We start from the raw sequence: 17,218 nt of genomic DNA, 5'->3' as shown, positions 1-17,218 counted from the left end.
TTGGGGGAGGGGCGTCGGAAATGTGATAGGTGGAAAGAGGTCAAGGTGAGGGTGATAGGTCAGACTGGGGTGGGGGCGGAGAGGTCGGAAAGAAGATTGCACGTTAGGAAGGCGGTGCTGAATTTGATGGATTTGACTGAGACAGGCTGGGGGGAGGGGAAATGAGAAAACTGGTGAAATCCGAGTTCATCCCTTGTGGTTGGAGGGTTCCTAGCCGGAAGATGAGGCGTTCTTCCTCCAACCGTCGTTTTGCTGTGGTCTGACGATGGAGGAGTCCAAAGACCTGCATATCCTTGGTGGAGTGGGAGGGGGAATTGAAATGTTGAGCTACAGGGTGGTTGGGTAGTTAGTAATAACCACAAGCAAACCAAAGGCAACGTCAGGAAACAGGTAATAAGCTTCAAAGGAAGATTGTCTGATATAGGTAGAGAAAGTTAAAGGTTAAACGGTCCTTAGAGACTTGGGGTAGATTGATTTTAACCTGAAAGCATGGTTAATGAATGGTTGACCTGTATTTCTAACAATGCTGGAATATCTCGATATTACGGAGTTCTTTGTGAATGGTTTTCCTTCTTAATTTTAATTTTCCTTTTCACTGTATACTGTGTTTTGGGATATTGAGTAAAGCAGATATTGGAAGAGAGTGTGTTCTGGTTCTTGTCACAAATTCAGTTGTCTTTCTGTGTGTCCTGTCTGCTCAAAAGTAGCTTTTGAAATGTTCATTGTGTATTCTGGAGTCTGACTCCATTGTTTTCAGAACTGGCTAATGATGCATCTTGAAATATATTATCACGCACGCGTGAATTTAATAAGATTTTCGCATTTCCTAATGCTTGTCTGGTTTCAATGTCTTTAGATAAAAATGTTAATTTCAGTGCAGTGGGCTTTGTTTATTCCATACGGGCTTCCTGAAGCTTGCCATAAATAATGCTGACACCATATTGGGTGCATGTTTCTTCCTTTTCAAAAGCCAGTTTAATTGCGAAAGGTCTTGGGTGTAACAATCAGATGATGGAAGTTAAAATTCAGTAGTTCATGTGGGTTACTGATGGCGTTTTTGCTTCCCACAGTCTGAAACGTGAAATGCGGAAGCTGGCTCAGGAGGAATGTGGCCTGGAAGAGCCCACTGTAGCCATGTCCTTTGTCTATTTTGAGAAGCTGGCCCTCAAAGGCAAACTGAATAAACAAAACCGAAAACTCTGCGCTGGTGCCTGCGTTTTGCTCGCTGCCAAAGTAGGCAGTGACCTCCGAAAGCATGAAGTCAAGCATCTGATAGATGTAAGTACATCAGAACAGAAGAATGGCTTTCTGTGTGATAGCACCTATCCACCAATGTTATATTTAAACAATGCTTTGTAGATGACATAGAATTTGGGGACTGTATAACTGATCTTGGAGAATTTAAAACACAAGATGTACATATCAGTTTCTTCAGAATTTGAAAGTTGGATCAAATTGGGAAATTGCAGTAAAGATAACTTATAAATCATATTTCACTTAAATAGAATGTAGCCAGGGTACATAACATTTATGCAGTGAACCTCACACAGGAATCATAGCTCCTCATATTGAACAAAGACAGACACCAAACAGAAGGTAAAAGGGATAAGCAACAACATTGGAAAGGTGAGGAGAAGAGTGTTTTGTAAAACGTTTTCTTACATGGGTGATGGAGACTAACAGTACATGGCTCAGGAAATCAAGGAGGGTCAGGAGATTCACATCAGAGGAGTGAGCAGTTACATTCGCGAGAACAGATTGCTGAACAGCAACAGCTTCAAATGGCACTGTGGTAGTGAGCAGCTGCACAGGAAGTGATGTCAGAGCACAAGAAGGGTGCTACTGGAGAAGTACAGAGCCTTGGTGGGACCACGTTGAGAGTATTCTATACAACGTCTGTCATCCTATTCGAAGAAGATGATAATTATGTTAAAGCATATTCGAGAAGGTTCACTCGATTCAGTTCTCAGATGAAGGACTTGCGAAGAGAGGTTGAACCTTTTAGAATGAGAAGAGATCTTACTGAAGCTCATAAGATCTTGTGAGTACTGAATAGTGTGAATACTGAGATGTTTCCTTTTGTGGGGGAGATAGGAATTAGGGGACACAATTTTAAAACATCCACTCTTAAGATGTGGATGAGGAGAAATGTTCTTGTCTTATTAGTCCAGGGAGTTGTCTTCCACATGAGCAGCAGAGCCTGGATCATTGAAGTTATTTAAGGCTGAGTTGGATTGGTGTAGTCTCACCAGTGCTCTGTACTATTTTATCAAGTCCTGACTACATTTATATTCCATGCCTGCTGGCCTTCCTAATTCCTTGCTGTACCTTCCTAATTCCTTGCTGTACCTACATTCCCAGGAAAAGACACATTAGTCCCTCAGTACCACAGCATCCTGCAGTCTCTCTCCAATTAAATAATTTTCCGCTTTTCTATTCTTCCCGTCAAAGTAAGCAATTGTTCAGTCTTTTTCTCTTCATACTTGCCAAATGTTTTTTAAAATCTATTCATTTAATTATCTGTAGTCCTTTGGAGACTCTTTGTATCCTTCTCGTGACTTGCTTTTCTGCCATTCCAGCAAATTTGATTAAATGGCAATCAGTCACTTCAACTGAATCATTAATATTGATTACATATTGTTGAGGCTGCAGCACTGATCCCCAGGGCACTCCACTGGTTACACTTTGCTGACCTGAAAATGATCCATTTGTTCCAACTCTGTTTCCTTCTCATTAGCTAATCAATTATCCAAGCTCACATTTTCATCCCCAGCACCATGAGTTCTTTTTTTATTTCATTCACTCGTGGGATGTGAATGTGGCTGGCTGGCCAGCCTTTATGGCCCGTCCCTAGTTGCCCTTGAGGAGGTGGTGCTAAGCTGCCTTCTTGAACCACTGCAGTCCACTTGCTGTGGGTTGACCCACAATTGCCATTAAGGAGGGAATTCCAGGATTTTGACCCAGCGACAGCAAGAGAATACATTTCCAAGCCAGGTTGCTAAGGCAGGCTTGGACGGGAATTTGAAGGTGGTGGTGTTCCCATGTATCTGCTGCCCTTGTTCTTCTAGATGGAAGTGGTCATGGGTTTGGAAGGTGTTGGCCGTGGATCTTTGGTGAATTTCTGAAATGTATCTTGTAGTTAGTACACACTGCTGCTACTGAGTGTCAGTGGTGGAGGGAGTGAATGTTTGTAGATACGGTTCCAATTAAATGGGTTGCTTTGTGTTGGATGGTGTCAAGCTCCTTGAGTGTTGTTGGAGCTGCACTCATCTGGCAAGTGGAACGTATTCCATCGCATTCCTATCTTGTGCCTTGTAGAAGGTGCACAAACTTTGGGGAGTCAGGAGGTGAGTTACTCACCACACTATTCCTAGCCTCTGACCTGCTCTTATAGCCACTATGTTTCTGGGCAGTGGTAACCCCAAGGATGTTACAGTGGGGTTTTCAGGTAACACTATTGAATGTCAAAGGATGGTGGTAAAACTATCGGTCCTGGGAAGGGTGGTTGCCTGGTATTTTTGTGACGCAAGTATTATTTTCCACTGGTCAGCCTAAGGCTGGATATTATCCTGATCTGTTACATTTGAACATGGACTGCTTCAGTATCTGAGGAGTCGTGAATGGGGCTGAACGTTGTGACGTCTTCGGTGAACATCCCCATATCTGACCTTATAACGGAGGGAAGATTGTTGATGAAGCAGCTGAAGATGGGTGACCTAGGACATATCTGAGGAACACCTGCAGAGGTGCTGTGGAGCTGAAATGACTGACATCCAACAATTTGTAACCATCTTCCTATTTCCCAAGGATGACTCCAGCTACTGGAGAGTTTGTCCCTGATTCCCAATGATTCCAGTTTTCCTAGAGCTCCTTGATGTCACACTCAGTTGAATGTGGCCTTGATGTCAAAGATTGACACTCTACCTCACCTCTGGACTTCAGCTGTTTTGCCCACAATTTGGACCAAGGCTGTCATGAGTTCGGGTTGAGTCACCCCTGGCAAAACCGAAACTGGGCATCACTGAGCGGGTTATTGCTGAGCGTTGCTGCTTGATAGGATTGCTGATGGCACCTTCCATCAGTTTCCTGATTGCGAATAGACTGATGGGTGGTAATTGGATTTGTCCTGCTATTTGTATACATGACATGCCTGGACAATTTTCCACGTTGTCAGGTAGATGTCAGTGATAAGGGCCGAGAGTGTGGTGCTGGAAAAGTACAGCAAGTCAGGCAGCATCCGAGGAGCAGGGCTTTGACATTTTGGGCATAAGCCATTCATCAGGAATGAGGCTTCTGGGCTGGGGGGCTGAGAGATAAATGGGAGAGGGTGGTGGAGGGGGGTGGTGGGGTGAGGGGAAGGTAGCTGGAAATGTGATAGGTAGATGAAGGCTGGGCAGAGGAGATGACCTGGGGGTTGTAGTGAGAGAGACTCACTGACATCCTTGTAGAGGGAGGAGGAGAACTTCTTCAAGGTGAGCATCCTTGAAGAGGCTTCATAGTAAGGTTATAATCAACTAGGAGAAAGTGATGCTGGAGATCAGAGTTGAGAGTGTGGTACTGGAAAAGCACAGAACGTCAGGCAGCATCCGAGGAACAGGAGAATTGACATTTTGGGCATGAGTCCTTCATCAGGAATGAGACTTGTGGGTTGTGGGGGGAGTGGGGGTAGTGCTAAGAGATAAATGGGAGGCGGGGTGAGGCAAGGGGGGAAAGACAGCTGGGAATGTGATAGGTAAATGAAGGCAGGGCAGAGGAGAGGAGAGTCAGTGATGTTTCTGTACTGGAACAGCTTGGCTAGGGGGCAGCAAATTTTGAAGCACAAGTCTTCAGTATTATTGCTGAAATGTTGTCAGGGCCCATAGCCTCTGCAGCATGTAGTACCTCCAATTGTTTCTTGATATCATGTAGCGTGAGCCGAATTGGCTGAACACTAGTATCTGTCATGCTGGGGACCACTGGAGGAGGCCGAGATGGATCATCTACTCGGCACTTCTGGCTGAAGATTGCTGCAAATGCATCAGCCTTACCTTTTGCACTGATATGCTGGGCTTTTCCATTGGGATATTTGTGGAGTTCCCTCCAGTGAGTGTTGAATTGTCCACCACCATTTACAACTGGATGTGACAGGACTGCAGAGCTTAGATCTGATTCATTGGTTGTGGCATCACTTAGTTCTGGCTATCACTTGCTGCTTATGCTGTTTAGCACACACATAGTCCTGTTTGATGACTTCACTAGGTTGACAACACATGTTCAGGTATGCCTGGTGCTGCTCCTGGCCTGTCCAGGACTGAACCAGGGTTGATCCCCTGGGCTTGGTGGTAATGGTTGAGGTTGCAGATTGTTCTGGAGTACAGTTCTGCTACTGCTAATGGCCCACAGCATCTCATTGATGTCAAGTCTTGAGTTGCTGGCCCTGTACGAAGTCTGTCCCATTTAGCATGGTGATAGTACCACATAACATGATTGGAAGTATTCTCAATGTGAAGAAAGGGCTTCATTTTCACAAAGACTGTGTGCGGTGGTCACTCCTACCGAAACTATCTCGGACAAATGCATCTGTAGCTAACAGATTGATCAGGATGAGGTCAAGTATGCTTTTCCCTCTTGTTAGTTCCCACATCACCTGCTGCAGACCCAGCCTAGCAGTGATGTCTTTTAGGACCTGATCAGCTTGATCAATTGTGCTGCTGTCGAGCCGCTCTTCCTGATCGACATTGAAATCCTCCACCCAGAGTATACTTAGGACTCTTGACACCCTCAGTGCTTCCTCCAAGTGTTCAACATGGAGGAGTGCTGATTCATCAGCGGAGGTAAGATGGTTCTTGATAATCAGCAAGAGGTTTCCTTACTCATGTTTAACCTGAAGCCGCAAGATTTTGAGCTCCTGAGTCAATATCTAAGACTTCCAGGATAGCTCCCTCCCAACTGTATACCAGTGTGTCACTACCTCTGCCAGAGGGATACGACCTCGCCATGAATGGTGATGACACCGTCTGGGATATGTTAGTAAGGTAGTCTTTCTGGTGCCAAGGTTGATGCCAAGTGGTCTGTCTAATCTCATTTCTCTGTTGAGACTTGGTAGCGGTTGGTATAACTGAGTGACGTGCTAGACCTTTTTCGGTTGAAAGTAAACAGCATAGCAGAGCTTTTGCAGCAATTTCTGTTTTTGGTTCTGGTTTTCAGCATCTGTAGTTCTTCAGTTTTTTTTACTCCAGAACAGTTCTGAGGAAGGGTCACTAAACCTGAAACGCTAACTCTGACTTCTCTCCACAGATGCTGCCAGACCTGCTGAATCTTTCCAGCGATTTCTGTTTTTGTTTCTGGATTAATAGCCTAGCAGTAATACCACCTGGCTACTCCCTCTGCTGAATTTGCAGTGACCTGTTATGTTGCAGCTTACTTAAGTGTCTTTTGGAAATCCAATCATTCTCATCTTTTAGTTCTCCTTTTTCCAACATGTTTGCTACATCTTCAAAGAAATCAAATTTGCCAGTCACGATTCCTATTTCACAAAAACCTGTTGACTCTACCTGATGGTGAAATGATTTTTTTCAGTTTCTTGTGGCTTGTAACCCATAACATTGTCTGTTGTTTGGAGAATCAATGTATTCCACATATCATCACTTGAATGTGTATTTGCAACAAAATATAAATTAACTGCACAGGCTTGAGCTAATCACCATTACAGATACGTGTTTGCAGTGACTATCCTAGAAGTAATTTTTCCAAAACGTTTGGATTTCTGGAAGGATTTCTGGAAGTGGTAGTTCTGATAATGAAGAATATACTTAATAAATCAAGATGTAAAATTAACTTGAGTGATGCTAAGATAGAGCAATGGGCAGAAAACACTGGTAGGAGTAATGTATAGAGATTCAACAGGAATTATCCTGGAAGGGAGAGCACACCCCATGAAATGAGAGGTACATATAACAAATACAGTTTTTTGGATTGGTCAAGTCAAATGCGTAATAGCAGTTCAGGCAGCATCCAAGGAGCAGGAAAATCAACGTTTTGGGCAAAAGCCCTTTTGCCCGAAATGTCGATTTTCCTGCTCCTCGGATGCTGCCTGACCTGCTGTGCTTTTCCAGCATCACTCTGGTTTCCAGCATCTGCAGCTCTTGTTTTTACCTAAATGCGTAATATCTCAGAGGACAGATTTATAGAATGCATTCAAGGTGGTTATAGAATGCATTTCTACACTAATATACCAAGTAGCTAAAGGAGAGACATCTCCGACCGTCTTGAAAGGATATTGGAGCGGGAGGGGGAGGATCCAGTTGTTGTGGTCCACGTTGGTACCAACAACATAGGCAAGACTAGGGTGGAGGACCTGTTTGGGCATTATGAAGCACTAGGCAGGAAATTGAAGCACAGGTCCTCAAGGGTCATAATCTCCGGATTACTGCCCGAGCCACGTGCCAATTGGCATAGGGACAAGAAAATTAGGCAAGTAAACACGTGGCTAAGGGATTGGTGTGGGAAAGAGGGATTCCACTTCATGGGGCATTGGCATCAGTTTTGGAACAGGGGGGATCTGTACCGTTGGGACGGTCTCCACCTGAACCGATCAGGTACCAATGTTCTAGCGAAGAGGATAAATAGGGTGGTCAGTAGGACTTTAAACTTCTGAGTTGGGGGGAAGGGAAAGTGAAAGCGACAGGGAGTATGGAGGTAAATGGCAAGATAAGCAGCAGGATAGCATGTTTCCAGGCGGATTTAAAATTGAGGCAGACTGAGAATGCAGTAAAAAGCAAGGATAACTTAGGACATATGACTTCCAACATCTCTAATGATAAGGAAGTTAGCATTAAGGCACTTTACCTGAATGCTCGTAGCATACATAACAAAGCCAATGAACTAATGGCATAGATAATAGTGAATGATTATGATGTAGTAGGCATCACAGAGACTTGGTTACAGAGGGGTCAGGACTGGCAGTTAAACCTCCATGGTTTTTCAACTTATCGAAAAGACAGAGAGGTGGGCAGAGGGGGTGGGGTTGCCTTGTTAGTTAAGAACAAAATTAAATCCATGGTATTGAATGACATAGCGTCGGATCATGTGGAGTCTGTGTGGGTGGAATTGAGGAACCACAAAGGCAAAAAAAACATAATTGGAGTTGTGTATAGACCTCCTAACAGTGGTCAGGACCAGGGACGCAACATGTACCGGGAAATAGAGAAGGCATGTCAGAAAGGCAAGGTTACATTGATCATGGGAGACTTCAATATGCAGGTGGACTGGGTAAATAATGTTGTTAGTGGATCTAAAGAAAGGGAATTCATGGAATGCTTACAGGATGGCTTTTTGGAACAGCTTGTCATGGAGCCCACAAGAGAGCAGGCTATTCTGGACCTAGTGCTTTGCAATGAACCAGACTCTATAAAAGATCTTAAAGTAAGGGAACCCTTAGGAAGTAGCGACCATAATATGATAGAGTTCAGTCTGGAGTTTGAAAGGGAGAAGGCAAAATCAGATGTAATGGTGTTACAGTTGAATAAAGGTAATTATGAGGGCATGAGAGAGGAACTAACTAAAATAGACTGGAAGCAGAGGCTAACCGGGAAGACAGTAGAGCAAAAATGGCAGGAGTTTGTAGGTATAATTGAGGACACTGTACAGAGGTTCATTCCCAAGAAAAGAAAGATTAACCAGGGAGGGATTAGACAACCTTGGCTGACAAAGGAAGTCAGGAAATGTATTAAAGAAAAAGAGAGATCCTATAAAGTGGCTAAGAACAGTGGGAAATCAGAAGATTGGGAAGGATACAAAAGCAAACAGAGGATAACAAAGAGTGGAAAAAGAAAGGAGAGGATCAAATATGAAGGTAGGCTAGCCAGTAATATTAGAAATGATAGTAAAAGTTTCTTTCAGTACATAAGAAACAAACGACAGGCAAAAGTAGACATTGGGCCACTTCAAACTGATGCAGGAAGCCTAGTGATGGGAGATAAGGAAATAGCAGGAGAACTTAACAAGTACTTTGCGTCAGTCTTCACAGTGGAAGACATGAGTAATATCCCAAAAATTAAAGGGTGTCACGGGGCTGAGTTGAGTATGGTTGCCATTACGAAAGAGATAGTGCTAGAAAAGTTAAAAAGTCTTAAAATTGATAAATCTCCTGACCCCGATGGGATACACCCTAGAGTTCTGAGAGGTGGCTGAGGAAATAGCAGAGGCATTGGTTGAGATCTTTCAAGAGTCACTGGAGTCAGGAAAGGTCCCGGATGATTGGAAGATGGCTGTTGTAACCCCCTTGTTCAAGAAAGGATCAAGGCAAAAGATGGAAAATTATAGGCCAATCAGCTTAACCTCGGTTGTTGGTAAAATTCTAGAATCCATCATTAAGGATGAGGTTTCTAAATTCTTGGAAGAGCAGAGTCTGATTAGAACAAGTCAACATGGATTTAGTAAAGGGAGGTCATGCCTGACAAACCTGTTGGAATTTTTTGAAGAGGTAACAAGTAGGTTAGACCAGGGAAACCCAGTGGATGTGGTCTATCTAGACTTTCAAAAGGCCTTTGATAAGGTGCCACACGGGAGGCTACTGAGCAAGGTGAGGGCCCATGGTGTTCGAGGTGAGCTGCTGGGATGGATTGAGGATTGGCTGTCTAACAGAAGGCAGAGAGTTGGGATAAAAGGTTCTTTTTCAGAATGGCAGCCGGTGACGAGCGGTGTCCCGCAGGGTTCGGTGCTGGGGCCACAGCTGTTCGCATTATATATTAACGATTTGGATGAGGGAACCGGGGGCATTCTAGCGAAGTTTGCCGATGATACGAAGTTAGGTGGACAGGCAGGTAGTACTGAGGAAGTGGGGAGGCTACAGAAGGATCTTGACAGGTTGGGAGAGTGGTCCAGGAAATGGCTGATGGAATTTAACGTGAGCAAGTGCGAGGTCTTGCACTTTGGCAAAAAGAATAAAAGCATAGACTACTTTCTAAATGGTGAGAAAATTAATAAAGCCAAAGCACAAAGGGATCTGGGAGTGCTAGTCGAGGATTCTCTAAAGGTAAACATGCAGGTTGAGTCCGTGATTAAGAAAGCGAATGCAATGTTGTCTCTTATCTCAAGAGGGTTGGAATATAAAAGCAGAGATGTACTACTAAGACTTTATAAAGCTCTGGTTAGGCCCCATTTGGAGTACTGTGTCCAGTTTTGGTCCCCACACCTCAGGAAGGACATACTGGCACTGGAACGTGTCCAGCGGAGATTCACACGGATGATCCCTGGAATGACAGGTCTAACATATGAGGAATGGCTGAGGATACTGGGATTGTATTCGTTGGAGTTTAGAAGATTAAGGGGAGACTTAATAGAGACGTACAAAATAATACATGGCTTGGAAAAGGTGGATGCTAGGAAATTGTTTCAGTTAAACGAGGAGACTAGGACCCGTGGACACAGCCTTAGAATTAGAGGGGGTCATTTCAGAACAGAAATGCGGAGACATTTCTTCAGCCAGAGAGTGGTGGGCCTGTGGAATTCATTGCCACGGAGTGCAGTGGAAGCCGGGACGCTAAATGTCTTCAAGGCCAAGATTGATAGATTCTTGTTGTCTCGAGGAATTAAAGGCTACGGGGAGAATGCTGGTAAGTGGAGCTGAAATGCGCATCAGCCATGATTGAATGGCGGAGTGGACTCGATGGGCCGAATGGCCTTACTTCCACTCCTATGTCTTATGGTCTTATGGAGAGCATCCTATTTTGGCTCTAATTTTGTGCAGTTAGATATTAGTTAATTAATAACTTCATAGTAAATGAACTCCATGGAAAAATGATCATAATATAGAAATCCATACAAGGTTAGAGGGTAATTTCATTAAGCTCAATACTCTGAATTTAAATGAAGCAAACTGTTATGACACAAATGTTGACTGAGGTAGATGAGAAACTAGTTGTGAAATATAAAGGACAGAAACTTTTGGAAATACCCTCCAGTTTATTCACATCTATGGAGTAGGAAATAGAATTAACCTTTCATGTCAATGAGCTTAGCCCTGAATGCACAATGCCTATAGATGACACCCACCAGTGATTTCTTTCCAATCCTATTTCTGATCTCTTTGTAAACTTGATTTTACATCTTGATCTTCTGAGCCAAGACCATTTATCACTATTGTACCAATCTCATCCATCATTGCTGCACCTCCTTTTCCATTTTTTAATTTACTTTTTTTTAAACCTATATCCTTGAATATTCAATAGAAACCGAAAGGACACTTTTATTCTATAATCAGTGTTTCACATCAATGGGAAGAGGCCTTGGACTGAGGCAAGTAATGTTGTAGAGCTAAAAGAAAGCAGTGTTCCTGGTGGATGTAGCTGGAAAAGCTGGGCTTGGAACTAAGTAAACTTGTAAACTTTAATGTTAGCCAGACATGTTCATGGAGTCAAGGTCAGTCATACAAAGGAAAGGGTTAGAGAATGACTTCACATTTAACAGCATTAAGCAGGAATGAGTAACAGCTCCTGCTCTTAATGTGCTAAGTCAGGCATATACGTCAGCGAGCTTGTTGGAGGTACCAAATAAATGAGGAGGAGGTCATTGGATTCAAATGATTTGAATAGTTAACAATTACATATGAGTTGGCAATCTGTGCTTGAAATAAGGGATGAACAAGTCCTCCAGTACTTCAGTAGATAAATGTGCAGTGCTCCAAAGAGAGGGAAGGCCCAACCCAAAAAAGGTCAGCTTCATGATTGCACAACTTGTTGACTGTGCTTTTGAGGTGAATATTTTCCACATGGTTAAAGTGGATGTTGGCCAGTAACTATAAAATTTGTCTAGTTTCTTGGAAAAAAATGCATAATTTCTGATTATATTGACTGCATAACATTGATTCAATGTAACACTTGTTCTTTTCTCTTTCTGAAGAAACTGGAAGAAAAATTCAGACTTAACAGACGGGAACTGATAGCATTTGAGTTTCCAGTGTTAGTGGCCTTGGAATTTGCTCTTCATCTTTCTGAAAACGAGGTGCTGCCACACTACAGAAGACTTACCCAGCACTCTTAGCCCAGGCTGTATAGTAGCTGATGAAGGCCAGGTTCTTGTGGTAAGTATGTGTACTTCGCTCTCCAATGGATCTTCAAGTGCTGCTGCAAGTAAGCTAACTACGAAGAACTTCCAAGATTGGAATAGCTTTCTGTAACATATGCGTGTACTGATAAGCCAGTGCATAAAACAAACAGATCTATTTTTATATATCCGCTGATGGAAATGCACTTTTGTGGCCCGAAGATGTAGCGTTGAGGTTTTTCTCAGTCTGTATTTCTGAACACGGTGTCTATTTATTTGGCATCGACTATCAATACTGAACAACAGTTCAATTGTGTTTTAATATAAAGCTGACAAATTTTGAAGAACAGTTTTGGTTTGTTCTGCCATTATATACTGAAGTATCATATGAGCTGTTTCGTAAGGAATTTACTTCTGAACACTGAACTTTTTCCAGTATTACCAAACAGAGTAAAGTTTAAAAAAAAATTTGTTAACTTTGTACATTTGTGTATGAAGCCATTTATTGACCTTGTCCATATTACAACTTTACAAGTGTTTCTGTTGTGGAGCACTACTGAACAATGAAGATGAGTAAAACTGCACTCTTTAGTTTCATTAGCATGCTCTATGTTAGAGTTTATTCTGAGCACATTTATTGTGCTTTGTTGGGGTTTTAATCTTCAAAAAAAAACTTTTTGTTGAACCATTGATGTAAAACTGGTGTAAAAATCTGCTGGATTTTTTTCTCTTCCTTATCTGGCATTACTTTTCCAATGTTTAATTATCTTTTGATAATGCTTGAATGGTGAGATATTTGAATGATGAGCTTTTGCACTGTTAGCTAATGAAAACAAGCCATATTTATCGAAACAAACAAGCACAAACTTAGGCCAGTATCTGTTATTCTGTTCTATGATTTCTGATGGTGTTTTAGAGCAAAGACATGTATTGTTCTGTAAATTACAAATTGTTTTAGCAAAGTACAGACCTACCAAAACAGAAATGCTGAATGTACAAACATGATTAAACCAATTTTCCTGATGGTAATTCAGATTTCTAGTTTTCAAACAAATTCTATTTAAAAGTGAATTCTTCACATGCATTTTTCATGTTAATATACTGTACACCTTACACTGTCGCTTTGGAAATTGATTTATTGATTAAAACAAGTTGTTTCAAACTGTTATTTTGTAAATCTGGTCTGTATAACATACCTCCACCAATTTATAGTATTTTGTATAAAATTAAAAATAGTGATAAGTTACATAAATTGAGGCCACAATACTTACTTCTGTCAGCGATCAACAAAAGTTGACAGTAATAGTTTGAGAGTAACCATTATGAAATGTCTAAGCTGAGTTCTCTTCCTACCCTCGTACACCTAGCAGGTGTGTCTGTCATGGTTACAACTTGGGAGGTAAACAGCTGCTGGACCTTTATTACGGACAGTTCAGAAAATTTTCAACTGCTGAGGGGTCTGAGCTATTGCTCACTAGGTTATTGGAATATTAAATAGTGATCCTAGAATTTACTGGTGCATGTTCATCAGCTTTGAGGTAGCCGGGACCCATGACGTATGCACTGGAATCCTCTCGTTATCTGCACCAAGCCATCGACTGATGCTACCTCCTTTATTATCTCGTGAAGATGTGTGGGTGTTTTATGTTTACCTACCTCTGAGAATACACTACATCATTAATCCTGGAATGTTGGTCTGGATAAATTTGAACCTATGTTATGTGATTGAAAGAAAAACAAATTGCTGGAAAAGCTCAGCAGGTCTAGCAGCAAATGTGGAAGGAAGTCAGAGTTAACATTTCGGAAGGGTCACTTGACTCGAAAAAGGCATGGTGGCTCAGTGGTTAGCACTGCTGTCTCACAGCACCAGGGACCTGGATTCAATTCTAGCCAAACTGTCTGTTTGGAGTTTGCACATTGTCTGCATGGGTTTCCTCCGGATGCTCTGGTTTCCTCCCACAATCTGATGATGTGCAGGTTAGGTGAATTAGCCATGCTAAATTGCCCATAATGTTCAAGGATGTGTAGATTAGGAGGATAAAGTCAGGGTAAAATGTAGGGGAATGATTTTGGATGGGATACTCCTTGGAGGAACTATGTGGACTTGTTGGGCTGAGGGCATATTTCCACACTGTAGGGATTCTAATTCTGTAGGGATTGTAATTTCTCACCACAGATGCTGCCAGACTTGCTGATCTTTCCCAGCAATTTCTGTTTTACTTTCTGATTTACGGTATCTACATTTCTTTTGGTTTTTATTTGAGTGAAAGGCAAGATCACTACCTCTGTTTTTGGACGTGAGGCATTCCGAGATGTTGTTGTCCATATTCTTTTAGGTTTTTAAGATTCAAGTGAGATGTGAACCCAACGTATTGAACCAAAAAGCAAGAATTTTACTACTAAACCCACTCAGGTCTGCCTCATGTTCTTTCATTGTAACATCTGCTTTCATCTCGTAGTTTAGGACAATTATTGCTGAGTGTAAAACAAAGTGGGCAAGAATGCAGTAATCTGCTTTACATCTTTGATGCTGGTTTCGAGTGAAGCCAGTCGAAAAGTGAACACAATGAGGTGTAAAATCGGTTGCTTGCTCACCAACAAGTGATAATTATCCTTGATGAGTGCCATCCCAAATAGCAATGCTTAAGACAACTTGAATCATGAATTTCCTTTTTCTTCCTTAACTCAGTCACGAGTGATTGCAGCTTTCAGCATCATTGTGTAGTTACAGGAATTGGTGCAACTGTAAACATCATTAACATATTCAGGGTGGAATGAGGAGTTACAATTTCACTTATTCCTGTTGAACAATATGAACAGGATCTTAGAAACCTGCATCTGTGCAGACAGTTAGCATTTATACCTTGGCACCGCTTATTGTCTGATCATTACAAGATATAAACCAAGTACGTTTAGTCAGAAATTCTGTTGAATCATTGCAGAATTATGAATAATTCCTCCATTATCTTTACCCTTATATTACCTAGAAACCTAGGATGCACTCCAGATGATGGAGGGAATGTCACTGATGAAGTAACCCAAGGCATTACCCTAAGGAACTCCAGCAGAGATATCCTGGAGTTGAGATGACTGACCTCCAACAACCACAGCCATCTTCCCCTTGTAAGGTTTGACTCCATCAGTGGAGTGTGTCTTGGTGCTGCAGTCAGTCAAATGCAGCATTGATGTGAAGCACTATCAATCTCTTCTAGCCTCAGGATCGAGTCTCAATGCTGCCTATCTTCGGCTACTTCATCAATGACCTTCCCGCCATCATAAGGTCAGAAATGTGGATGTTTACTGATGGTTGCACAATGTTCAGTGTCATTCATGACTGCTCAGATACTGAAGTAGTCCATGTCCAAATGCAGCAAGATGAAAGACATGGACAATATCCAGATTTGCATTAAGGAGTAGCACTATACAAATGCCAAGAAATGACGATCTCCAACAAGAAAGAGGTCACCCCTTGATATTTAATGGTGCTGAATCCCCAACTATCAATTTTGCAAGGACTGCCGTTGACTATGCATTTAACTGAACTAGTTGTATAAATACAGTGGCTACACAGGTAGGTCAGAGGTGAGGCACACTGCAGCAAATAACTCACTTCCTGAATCCCCAAAGCCTGTTCATTGTCTATAAGGCACGCGGGCAAGATGCCTGGCTGATTGCTGCTCCAACAACACTCAAGAAGCTTGACACCATCCAGGACGAAGCAGGCTGCTTGATTTGCACCAATTCACAACCATTCATTCCCTCCACCTTAGTAGCAGCTGTGTGCACTACCTTTCAGATGTACTCAGAAAATCATCAAAGCCCCTTAGACAGCATCTTCAAAACTCATGACCACTACCATCCAGAAGATCAAGTCTGCAGTTATATGGGAACACCACTACCTGAAAGCTTCCCTCTAAGCTGCTCAGCATCCTGACTTGGAAATATATTACTGTATCAGTAGTGTTGCTGCATCAAAATCCTTCAACTCCCTGATGGCACTCTAGTTATATAGACAGCACATGGACTGCAGCGATTCAAGGAAGCAGTTCACCACCACCAGCTGAGAGTTAATTAGAGATGGTCAGCGAATGTTGGCCTGACATCCTATGAATGAATGGAAGAATCTTTTCTACATTCAGTATTGCCAATCTTTTAAGTTTCTCCTCCAACTATCCATTCTAATTAACTTCTCCACTCTAGAGAGTTAAAGTATCCTCTTTAGTGAAGATGGATGCAAAGACCCCACTTACTGGCTTGACCAAGTCCTCTGCTTTCTCAAAAAGATTTACTTTTTGGCCTTGAATTCAATACAATAGAACACAGGAACAGGCTCTTTGGCCGACCAAGCTTGCTCTGCTTTCTATTCCTCTTTTAGACTCACTGTTGATGACCTATGTGTGGTTTCTATCTCTCTGTCTGCCTCACATTCATTGTCTATCAAGATACACCTTGAACATTGCTCAGGTGCCTGCTCCACGCCTCCACTGGCAGTGCGTTCCAAGCAGCCAGTACCCTCGGCATGAAAGATGTTTCCTGCTCTACTCCCTAAACTTTCCTCGTCTCAGCTTGAACCTGTGGCCTCTTGTAGTTGGCCTTTCCACTCTCAGAAAAAGCCTCTGACTATTCACCCTATTGATGCTTCTCATAATTGTGCAGATCTCTATCAGGTTGCTCCTCAGCCTCCATCTTTCAGGTGAAAACAATGCAACCTCTCCTCATAATTAAAGCCCTGTGGACCAGGCAATATCCTGATAAATCTTCTCTGAACCCTCTCCGAGGCATCCACATCCTTCTGGTAGCGTGATGACCAGTACAGCATGCAATATTCCAGATGTGGCTGAACTAAAGTTTTTAAAAAAAATTTCCAACTTTTATATTTGATGCTGCAGCTGATGAAGACAAACATGATGTATGCCTTCTTGACTGCCTTATCCACATGTGTTGTCATTTTCAGGGATCTGTGACCTATGCACCCAGATCCCTTTGTATGTCAATTCTCCTACTCCTTTCATCAATTAATCCCACACTTCCTCTGAATATCTCAATATTCTTTATATGTTTATATATTTATATGCTGCGAACATTGCCTGGTCATCCACAGGTATTTAGAGACTCAGTGCTTTCCACCCAGGATTTAAAATCAACCTTGTGTAGAGAAACATTGGCTGCACTGGAAATGTAGATCGGAATATAC

At 42.3% G+C, this 17,218-nt stretch overlaps 2 protein-coding genes across 5 annotated transcripts in view; one reads left to right on the top strand and one right to left on the bottom strand.

Annotated features, from left to right (window-relative positions):
* Nucleotides 1-13,193, top strand: part of cables1 (Cdk5 and Abl enzyme substrate 1) — a 170,248-nt gene extending 157,055 nt beyond the window's left edge. For both annotated transcript variants that reach the window (XM_087986561.1, XM_087986560.1), the window contains 2 exons: nt 1,071-1,278; nt 11,881-13,193. In XM_087986561.1, the coding sequence (XP_087842687.1) occupies nt 1,071-1,278; nt 11,881-12,021 (349 nt within the window). In that variant the 3' untranslated portion in view covers nt 12,022-13,193. The remainder of the gene's footprint in view (nt 1-1,070; nt 1,279-11,880) is intronic.
* Nucleotides 1-17,218, bottom strand: part of slc35d4 (solute carrier family 35 member D4) — a 178,172-nt gene that overhangs the window by 23,361 nt on the left and 137,593 nt on the right. The gene's annotated exons all lie outside the window — the stretch shown is intronic.

The sequence above is a fragment of the Chiloscyllium plagiosum genome, unplaced genomic scaffold, assembly GCF_037043375.1.
Source record: "Chiloscyllium plagiosum isolate Xiang-an unplaced genomic scaffold, Cpla_swu_hap1 HiC_scaffold_4, whole genome shotgun sequence".
Classification (NCBI taxonomy): domain Eukaryota; kingdom Metazoa; phylum Chordata; class Chondrichthyes; order Orectolobiformes; family Hemiscylliidae; genus Chiloscyllium; species Chiloscyllium plagiosum.
This window is presented reverse-complemented; position numbering and strand designations above follow the sequence as displayed.